Source organism: Antrostomus carolinensis, unplaced genomic scaffold (genome assembly GCF_000700745.2).
Source record: "Antrostomus carolinensis isolate BGI_N321 unplaced genomic scaffold, ASM70074v2 scaffold23039, whole genome shotgun sequence".
NCBI classification, from domain to species: domain Eukaryota; kingdom Metazoa; phylum Chordata; class Aves; order Caprimulgiformes; family Caprimulgidae; genus Antrostomus; species Antrostomus carolinensis.
In genome coordinates, this window is record NW_010336747.1 from 17400 (window position 1) to 28602 (window position 11203).

The following is an 11203-nucleotide window of genomic DNA, read 5'->3' on the forward strand; positions in this document are numbered from 1 at the left end:
TTGACATCAGAATGGTGGCTTTGGTGCTCTTACTACAGCACATAAAATTCTTGCAAAAGGGCAATTTCTGTGGGTTTAATTTAAGATGAACCTGAATTGTCTTTAAAGGGTTAATAGTTGGCTTTTGAAGAGTTTATAACCCCAGTGTTTTCTGGTTTGAAAAGGTCTTATTTATACTGTTTTGTCATCTTGAATATCGGGGTGGTCTAGAGTGTACAAACTTTCATTAATTTTTCTGTCTTTTCTTTTTGCAGTATCTGGTGATGGAGAATCATTGGTAAGTTTATGTTTCTGAAATGGTATGATTGCTCTTTGCCATATCTTTTTTTGCTAACCATCTCTATAGTGACTGTTTGTGTTCTTTTATTAAGTACTGTGTATTATTATCACTATTTTTGCTTTTGACCAAGTTAAGCTTCATCATGATAAAATGAAAGATACTGTTGACTTCTCCAAGTAATCTATTGACATTTTGCTGTTACACGTCTTGCTGATCCGATACATCTATGAAGAGGTGATTATTTTCCCTAACCACTCAGCAGTACTGTGTGGCTGGTATTTGATTAAAAAAAAAAAAAAAGAAGAAAAAAGAATCTGAAGCATTCTGAACAATTTTGTAATGTCACATGTCAGAACCAGTGAAAGCAGTATGAGCCTTTTTAATAGAAAGTAGGAAACTTCTAAAATAAATCTCAATTCTGCAAATCTGGATTTAGGCTGCGAATATTTCTTTTATTGTTACAAAGTTAAGTATATTGAAAATGACCTGAAGGTTGATGTTGATGACAGTGTGATATTTCTCAAATCTGTAACTTTGAAATACTTCTGTTCACTCCTCTCTAGCACATAACATTTTTAGTAGAAAAATCAAACTGACTTCTTTTACAGGATGAAGATTCAGAATTTACTTTAGCAGCAGATTTTGAAATTGGACACTTCTTCCGTGAAAGGATAGTCCCTCGTGCTGTGCTTTATTTCACTGGAGAAGCTATAGAGGATGATGATAATGTATGTATGCTATCAGCATTTTGTTTATTATCCCCATGTAGATAGAAACATTCTCCTTCTATTCTGATTAGACTAGTATGAAGTATTAATTACATAAGAATAATAAAAAACAAAACCTGAAGAGATTCCTATTATTTGGGAATAGGAAAGAATTGTTCAACTTGCTATGAGTTGTTAATCTCTGCTTCTGGCAGGGGCTTAGTTTCATTGCTGTGTTTGAATGTGCTATACCTATTACTGCAAAAGATTTTATGCACATAATAGCAGAGCTAATAAAAACTTGGGTTTGTTTTTCAGTTTGAAGAAGGTGAAGAAGGTGAAGAGGAGGTGAGATGCATACTGTATCTTTCATAGATAACTAATTACCTACTGCATTCCAGTTCCAGAGCTAGTCCTATATGGAGCAGAAAATACTTGTCCATAAATGCTCTTGCATATGATACTTCTTTCCAAAAGACTTCAGCATTCCTGACTTAAATAATCTATGGTTGTATTCTGACATGATTCAGAAATTTAAAAAGAGCTTTTTTTCTCAAGTGCTACATGATAAGAACCTTTAGTCTTACTCTTAAATATCTGTTACTTAAGCAGTAGTGGAATTCAGCTGTCAGCTTTTAGTTGTCATAAGCTTGAAGACTGGGCCTTGCTAAATGTAAAGTAAGAAGGGAGAGTGAGCAACTGCTCAGGAAAAAGGCTTAATTTAGGCTGGGCTGGAATCTGTAGTATACCAAGAGCTCTGGTCCCTTTACAGTAGTGTTGTATGAACACAAACATACTGTGAAAGGCTTTGCACAAAACCACTAAATGATACCGCACTTAAATAAACTAATATCCTTTGCAGATAATTATATTTTTAATTTTTACTGCTTCTGCTGTGGTGTTCTTGGTAATTGGTTAAAGGTACCTACCTGACTGTCGTCAAGTTCACCGTAGTAGAGTACAGCAGAAGTTATTGAGCTGGTGGTCTGATGTGAGCTGGCAGCCTTCAGCATGCAGTCTCTTTTCTCTTTGCAAGCTGCAATAGAAGCCTTCTGGGCTTAGGCTGTTGAGTGACTAAACATTTTCTTATTTTTATTTTTTAAGCTGAGTCTTGATAGATGTGTATGTGTATTTTTAATGTCTCCAGTGCTGGATGTTACTACTGGGGTACAGGCACGTGTACAACAGAGTGTGAAAATACTGCAAAGTCATGTGCAGGAATACATAGCCTGTCCCTCAGTAATCCAAATAAACAGAGACTCTTCGGGAGGAGGTCAAAACAAAGAACAAAATTAGACATATATACTTATTACCAGAATTGTAAAATTCCAAATATTATGTCAGGTTGAAGTTTAAAAAAATTGCTGGGTGACTGCAACAACTTATGTAGGAAGGTTGCCTTGAGCCATGCTGAATCTCTTAAATCTATGTTTTAAATCTTCTTTTAAAGATTTAGCTTTAAGATTTTGAAGATGGTGAATTCTTTTAAGTCAGCCCAAGTAGTTTTAATGTTGACATCTGGAACACTCTGGAATACAGTGGTAATATAATTTGCTTTTTTGTTTTTTCTCCATTACAAAAAGTTGCACTTTTAACCTGTTTTAATTTCTGTTAGTTTATCTCTATTTTGTCATAGGAGTTGGAGGGGGAAGAGGAGGGAGAAGAAGAGGAAGATGCAGAGAGTGATCCTAAGGTAAAGATTTTTGTGTGCTTAGTCATAACACAGGCTGTAATCGTGAGCAGTGTAACTAAAATTACAACAGTTGTGAAAAGATTAATAAATTACTAAAAACCAAAAACCACCCTAGTTTCTGACTTACAATGTTTTAATCTTCTTCAGTACTCAAAGTGCTCTTAAAAGAAAAGTTAATGTTTTCATAAGTTGAGAAAAATTTAGGTTTTGTCTTCCAACCTGCACCAAGAAAAAGAAAATTTCCAAACTGCGTGCCTTTACTTCTTAGTAGTATCACTGTATAATAATGATATATATTTTCCCTTTAGAAAGGTCTTATTTCAAATATTCTGTGGCTGGACTTCAACTTAGTATTAGTCTGATAAGTCTCAACTAGCTTGTTTGTTGATTTTCTTTTTCTTATAATCGTTCTTTTCAGTTGTCCTGAGGGCTGTAGGTTAGACTTCCACATGTCTGTAGTCAGCTAGAAGTCAAAAAAAAGTCCCCAACTTTGAATTTCAAACTTTACAAGACCTGGTTTAAAATTCAGCCTTAAGGGTTAGTGCTCCTTTTGATAGGTATTTTTCAATCTTTCAGTCACAGTAAAGTTAATGCTTACATTTTGTGAAGCTGGGACAATGATGACACATTCATTTAGTTCTTTAAACATCAGCTTTTAATTTTTTATGAAGACACAGATGGAAAAGTGAAAGTCATACAAAACTGCTTGATCTTGGGATGAAAGTGTTAACAACAGCTTAACATGTCACTCTTCTGATGTAGAGTTTTATATATATCCTCATATCACTAGCAAATGCTTTTTGTTACTGTGTCAAGAATTGGGCTTGTTTTTTAATGAGAAATACTGTAGACTAAAGAGAGTCTGTCTTGGGGAAAGATTGATCAGACAGGATCAGAGTGGTCAAAACGAGTGTTCTGACTCTGTTCTGCAGGATCAAAATGCAGTGGTGTACCTGTAGTGGGAAAAAGTGAGACAGCTGAGAAACAAAATGTTAGTGCTGAGTTGAAGTATATTTTGTTTGAAGTATCAAATATCTTTTTAAAGGATTTGGTATTCTGTAGAAAAAAAGCTTAAGGTGTCTTGGAAGGTTATAGGTGTTGCCTCCTGTATTATTTTGTACATTTCACTTTTCATGCTGACAGTTCCTTTCAATTTTTTCCCATTTAGGTGTAATTTAAGTCTGTTTATCATTCATACATTTCTAGGTAAGGTGGAATTCCATTCATACCTAACTTCCAAGAGTCCCATTTGTAGCCATGCAATGTGGTTTGTTTTCTAGGGTTTTCTCTATTTTTTTTTTTTTTTTCCTTGGATGGGGAAAAGAAATGGGGGAGTGGTGACTTCAGAATTTAGGTTTTAATAGTAAAAAAAATAAGAAGAAATGTGTATAGAGATTAATGCCTTTAAATCATATAATTAAGTTAGATTTTTCAGAATGACCTGTTCTTGGCACAACTTCTGCTTTGCCTTTATAGCAGTCAAACTGTATTTTATTTACACATGATAAAAGATACTGAGACTTGCCAGACTTATTTTTCCATGTTTCTGATTTGATGTTGTGTCTCCTTACTGTTTCTAGTATACTTGCAAATTATCTCTTAAATATCTGCTCTGCTCTTCTTGAGAACTCTTAAAAGTCATCAGCTTACTTAGTATGTCTTTTCCAACATTATTCTTATTTATGCTGCCTGACAAAAGCAGTCAGTCACTCTCAGGGGCCTTTTCTTGAGCTCATGATTCTGAACAGGTATTGTTCTCCCGCTCATCTCTCTCTTCATTTAAAAGAAGAAAAAAAAAGTTTCTTCTACTGTGTACTGTCATCTTTCACCTTTCATCCCATGCCTTACAGAGAACAATGCCTGCAACAGGCTCCATGCTTTTCCTCCCTCTGTATTTTAGGTTTGTATCTTTTATTACTTAGGAGTAGTTATAATCTTTCCAACTCATTATCTCTCTGAATAGATAATGCCCTTCTTTGCCTTTGTTAAACTCGAAATTGAGCTGTGTATTTTTAAAATTATTATTTTTAATTGGTATGCTTTGAGAAGCCAGCCACTGCCTCAACACACTTGCACTGTTCACCTGCAATAGTAGAACATACATTTGTCACGGCAGCTTATGTGCTGCAGTCTCTTGCACAGCTGTCTTCCCTTCTTACAATTAACAATTGTCAGTCACTGGCTTTGGTTTTTCAAGTCAATGTGGAATTCTGTTTTTTGTCTTTTAAGACTCGTATCCTGATCCTGTTTTCCATTCCTCCTTCAGTCCATCCTGTTTTCTGGTCCTGTTTCTCTCTGTCCCTCTTTGCCTTTCAGTTCCCCTGCTGCTTTTCTTAAATCTAGAATAGTTTTCCTTTCCACATTTAAAAAAAAAGTCTTTGGTTTGTTCCCTCTCAAATCCAGTTTCTCCTCTTCAGTAATTTCCATGTTACCTTCTCTTTTATTGTCGTACTACACTTGCTACATAAATGTCAGCACTTTAGAGCTTTGCTCACTTTTCCTCCTTCCTTCTTCTCTTGTCGGTTTTAAGTACATTTGAGTTGTTCAATTAGAACCAGGTCATTATCACCTTTCACTCAAAGCACTTATGCTGTGTATAAGTTGTGGCTTTGGAAGACTGAGCAGATGATTGGAAGTAGCTTCAGAAGATGCTACAAAAGCAGATAATGCTGCTTGTTTTGTCTAGTATATTTTTCTGTGTGCTTGCATGCCCTGTTCCTGTAGCTGCCTTTATTTCACACGACTGACTGTAAGCTTGAATAGAGAAGTAGCTGACAGGGTAATATAGAATGCTGTTCTGAATTGTGAACTAAAAAGCTACTATGGGGAGAGACTGCATGCGCTTCAGGGTGCTTAGTCTGTCTTTTAAGTAACTGGCAGAAAGGCCTGTTAGCAGCAAATTCATTTTCAGAACCTTTGAAGCCAGCTGTGGAGGAGGCAGTTCAGACCATGTGCTTGCTTAGTTCCAGTTGGCTCTGAGCTTACTTCCTGTCTATATATTTGATATCATTGCTTTTTCTCAGTCAATAACATAGATTGGAAAATTGACAAAGATAGATAAGGTTTAGCTTTAGGACCCCTGACTGGACTATTTCAAGGTAAGACACTTAAATTACTGAAAGGCTTTCTTCCTTTCCTGCTGGAAAGGATGTCAGCTTTGTTGCCTACTGCCTGACCCCACTGCTAGCAGCAAAGTCTGTTTGGGAGTCCGATGAGATCTTGATGGGCTGCCTGTGCCTGCACGGCTACTTTAGTAGATGGGAAGCTTTCCAAAAAGTGATCTGTAAAAGTAAGGAGGCAAAGGCTCAATTACTCTTTGATTCACCTAGGAATGTATCCTGCCTAATCTGTTCAAATTTTGAAGGTGAATAGAAATTCAGTGTCTCTTCCAGCAGTGACTTTATGTGAAAAAGATCTGGTTTGAAAGGATTAAATCGCTAATAAGATAAATGGCCTGGATACTTCCTCAAGGACACCAGATTAATTAGCTGGGTAGATGCAGGGGGCTGTGTGTATGGAAATCATGAAAGCAATATTGCTGCAAACCTGCTTTTCCTCACCGTTTTAGCCCTATGCAGCTGATGCAGTTCAGCTGATGTAATTGCTCATGTCTGAGCAAGTGGTCTGTGCATCAGCTAATTAGCTAAAGTTTCTTGTGTTGTTCTCCTGGGTAATCAAGTACCAGAAGAAAAATGTTCCTGTCCATTGGAGCAAGAGTATCTTTTTTTCTAAATTCTGAGCAAGTGATACAGTAATAAGAGGCAGTAGCAAAAAAAAGCTCTGTATCGATGCTTGTTAGCAAAGGAGAAGAAATAGGTGGGAGTCTCACTCACTTAGCTTGTATATCTCCATTGGAACAGTGTCTTAAACTGGAATCTAAGGCCCAGAGTAGTTTAAACTCCTTCCACAGAATAAGTAAATATTATTAAATACCTTAAAGATTTAAAAATAAAAAAAACCTTAACCACTTTTCATATGAACTTAAGTCATTGCTCATGACTAATATAGAGAGTCTCTTTATGACAAGAAGAACTCTTACTTATCTCTGTAGCGCTGGTAGTGAACTTCAGTACGTGTGTTTGCTGCTAAGTTTATTTTAAAATAAGATGCAAATCCTCCTTATCTTTGCCAGTTGAAGTCTCCCTGGTCTTTATTGCCTGGCCAATGCACTTCACCACCTTCCTAAGATATCTTGGGGAGTTAATTTAGGGAAATACAGTATGAGTGGAAATCTTGCTAGAATGGGGAGATAAATAGCGCAGGGTCTGTCTGAGGCCATTAAATGGATTGGTAGTGGTTGGCTGACCACATGTCACCAACAATCTAGGCACTGTGGGAAGAACAGGCTCAAACTTCATGACCTTGCCTGAGGGAGCGTGGCTGTAGCACTTGATGACACTCACAGCTTGGGGTCTGGTCTCTGATCTTACAGGAGCCATTAGAGGCCAGAGGTAAATTTCAACATGTACATGCCTGATGGGGCAACTGTAACTGGAAGAAAACTCTAGTCAGATATCTATCTGTGCTGTTGTCATCTCGAGATTAGACTCTGAGATGCTTTGTATGAGGCTGACGAGTAGCTGAAGGCGATATGGAGCTCACGTGCTGGCTTGCTCAGCAAGAGCAGTGCTATGCTATTGAAATTGTAGAAGAAAATTGAATATGTGGGAATCTGGATCCGAGATACTGCCTTTATGGCCTGCTTAAACATTTTATATATATGGTCAAGATAGAGGTGCCCTCCACTGTAAGCTAAAAATAGCATAAATTAGCAGTATTTCTCTCAAAATTCTCCAACAGATGACTCATATCCGAGAATCCCTTAAACTGTATTTTTTGTCTGAGAGCAGTAATCAACACTGAAAGGTCCTTCAGAAGGAACTTTGTAATCTCTGTGACTCAATTTTTACAGGATAAGGATTTATATGCCATAATAGGATTTAAATGTTTACAGAAATAAAGACAAGTATAAAGAAAAAATAATGAAGTTTATTAGAAAATATAACACGGGTTTTGGTTGGTCATTAAAATTTGGCTGAAATGGTTGCAGTGGTCAACCTAGTGTGTCTGATATAAATAGAACAGGTGAATAGGAAGGAAGGAGGGAGGTGGAAAGATTTTTAAGTACTTTCTAAATTACAGGTTTGTTACTTGATTATGGCTCTTACCCAGAATGCAGGGGGAAATGATGCTGTGCATTACTCTGTGGCCATGGTCAAATACAAAGCAGTTATAAGGAAAATAGATACTTTTGGAAAGCTTTTTGATAAAAATGTTGCTGATTTTTGCCTACCTCTAAATGAAAAGGAATAGCATGCAACGAATTACTAGTGGCAGTCACATCCTCTTTTTTTTGAGAGAATGCTAATTTTGTGTAAACATATCCATCTTTTTTTAAGAGGGAATTAATGCTGAACTTAGGCCCAGATCAGTGAAAATGAATTCACATCAGTGTTATTTGGAATCCCAGACAGATGAGAGAGTATAAAGTTGAAGTTAGCCAGATGTACTGGCGGAGGAAAACCACAAGGAAGAAGTCTGGATGGTCTTTGGCATATCTGTGCAGAAGAGACAGCATTTGGCTTTAATACAGACTTCCAGTGGGAGTAATAGTGACCGCTGTAACCCTAAAGCAGTTTAGGTGAGGAAGAGAAAAATAGTCTGGGCTTAGTGCAGATTATCAGGGGCAAAATTTACCATAAGGAATCTCCCTCACTACAGGCAGAATGCTTAAATTGTCATAGCTCTTGGTTACATGGTGTATAATGAACTCTTGCATGTTTGCTTCTTTTACAACACATAAAGCTGCTCTTTAGGACAGTTAAGAAACGTTTTATTTTGTGGTCAGTGACATTCAAGGTGTCATGTTTTATATTTTACAAGAATTCAGCAGGTTTCTGTGACTGTTGTTTGTTTATAATAAATTACATTAAGAACGGCAACAGGAGAAGCAAACAGGAAATGAACTGAATAAGTTCTCCTGTTTCCCAAGAGTTCTATTTTACAACAAAAAAACAAGTGCAGTGTAAAACCTGAAGTTCTTAGCTGTTTGAGTACTTGTTCTCCTTCCCAGATACACTTCCTTTTGCCAAAGGGGAAGTTGTTTTACTACCTAATGAAGGTGTTTCTACTTTTTACATATTCAGATTAACATGTGGACTTCTTGCCCAGTGTTAAACTGTTGAATAATTACCTGCTGGTGATGCAGAACCTAGAAGAAATCCACACATTAATTCCATTTTTATCACCTGAGCAGAAAGGGCAAGGCTTCTAAGGAAAAACTCAGACGTGCTGCAGAATAAGCAGCCTACCTTCCATACCTTCCTCCCTCCTCAGAGTTCATGAGGAGGTGGCAGTTTATTGTTAAAACTGTTTATCAGGAACTGAAAGTCAAATTGAGCCTCTGGTTGGGGGGGGAGTAGAAGGTGTTTTGCTTTCTCGTTTGTTTGAACCTTGGCCTGTTGGATGGAGTGTAAAGAACACAAATGCAGATTTAAAAATAAGGAGTAGCAAGCAGTTGGGGGGCAGGGGGAAACCCAGTAAATATGGTGACTGCTGTTCAGACCTTTCTGATCTAGCTTGAATTTCCTTATAGGTTTTTTTTGGTACATGCTAATTATATCACTAGCTAATTTAAAACTGCATAGCCTGTTTCTTGTTGAAGTATTTTTCTATTTTAACTGTTTTTTTTTCTTTTTCCCTTTATACAGAAAGATTCAAACCAACCTGCTGAATGCAAACAACAGTAATAAGGAAATACCACTTGGAAGTGATATTTGAACAACTTGTAACAAATATTTGGATACCTGGCCTGCAGTTCAGGATATTCCATCGCTGCAGCACAATCTTATTAACAATGCTTAAAACTAATTTGTTTTAAAATGCATGATTTTCACTAACTTTTCTTTATTGCTTAACATGTACAGTGGCAACTTCAATGCATTTGGGAAATCTGAGGTTTAAATAAAGCACACTCTACAGCCGTTGGTACACTGTAGCTAACTGTCAATAGGCCTTTAGAGCCTTTTGCTCTATGCATAGGGGAATAGTCCAGACTACCAAGTGAGGATTATCCATTTTCTTGTGAAACATTGAAAATTGTGGAATAGCAGTGTGTTGAAAAGCTAAAGTAAATGGATGACACATATGGTAGCTGAAACAGATAGAGCAATATGACTTTTTTGCTAGTTCCCTCCCCCCTTTTTTAATGTTTCTTGCAACCTACAAATTTGAACTAGTGCTTGAGCAGCTTTAAATGTCATATTTATTATCTCAGTAAAACCAGTTGAGTTGAAGTAATTTTACTTCATTGAAGGGGGTGTCATATTTGAGACTTAGTTGTTCATCTTACTATTTATTTATTCATGTTTGTAAGTACTTTGACAGAATTAGTGCTTTTTAATAGTTTTTAATATACTTGAAAGTCTTTCTTCCTCTTTTGCATACAATATGGGTACTTGTAAAACAAAAAAATTTATTTGGTCTCAATCTAGTAGTCTAGACAGAAGAAATGAACTTGCATCAAAATGACATCTCTTCTGGATGAAGATCAAAACACAAAGGCCAAACTGTTGCTGTTGATGGAAGTGGGTTGCAGCCAAAGAAGCAGAAAATTTCCACTAGTCTTATTGCTTAGTGTCCAGCATGGAAGGACCTTTCACTATGAACACAGAAAATTATCAAAATTAAGTTCAAAAAAATCTGAAGTTTTGGTGTCTTACTTGCAGCACTGAAATGATTCCATTCCACAATTTGTTTTATTTAAAGCTCTGAAGTCTTCAGAACTACCTTCTGTTGTTGTGTGGCACTTCAGGTCCACGTTTCTAGTTTCAGCATCCATTGCCACCCTCTGGCAGCAGTTGAATAGCAGCTGTATCAACACTGTGACCAGGCATGTAGAGTGCTCCAGCCTTACCTTACACATTTGTAACTTAATACGGTGTTTTCAATTTGTACAGAATAGATAGAATATTCTATTAAAGTTGTGAAACATGATCGTTGGTGCCTGTCTTCTCCATAATGTTTCCTAGGTTAAATGAATATCCCTTTGGCTTTTTGGTAGCAAGCAGTCAAGTGTTTAGCAAGAGCCATGCCAGCTCTTGTCTGAACATCCTGCTAGTTTCCTTTGTTGTCAGAAGCCAAAGCAAAGGAGCCCCTTGTAAATATTGCATTACAGAGTTCTTTGATGTAAATCGGAACAAACTTGCTCAATCTGCAAGTAAACAGTCTGCGCTGTTTTGTAGGATTTGGGTTTTTTGGGAGGCAATGTCATTATTAAAGATTCCACATGATCTTTGTGGTTCAATCATGGACTAAATGAGGTGCTGGGAGGCACACTGGTTTATATGATGTGTTCAGATATCCCCACGTCAGTAGCTTGCAGTCAGAAAATGTGGGGCACTAATGCTTGGGTGGCACACAGTGTTCATGAAGGAATAGGGATATGTTCTGGAATTGTATGTTAAAAGAAAAAAAATATATATTTATATATAATAAATTATATATACATATAAAAATATATAT

At 36.8% G+C, this 11203-nt stretch overlaps 1 protein-coding gene across 1 annotated transcript in view; it reads left to right on the forward strand.

Annotated features, from left to right (window-relative positions):
- The window catches only part of NAP1L4 (nucleosome assembly protein 1 like 4), a 24450-nt gene extending 13775 nt beyond the window's left edge, over window positions 1-10675 (forward strand). Inside the window, exons 10-14 of the mRNA XM_010174974.2 lie at window positions 255-277; window positions 889-1008; window positions 1306-1335; window positions 2624-2680; window positions 9391-10675. Coding sequence (XP_010173276.1) covers window positions 255-277; window positions 889-1008; window positions 1306-1335; window positions 2624-2680; window positions 9391-9429 — 269 coding nt within the window. The 3' untranslated portion in view covers window positions 9430-10675. The remainder of the gene's footprint in view (window positions 1-254; window positions 278-888; window positions 1009-1305; window positions 1336-2623; window positions 2681-9390) is intronic.
- The last annotated feature ends 528 nt before the right edge of the window (window positions 10676-11203 follow it).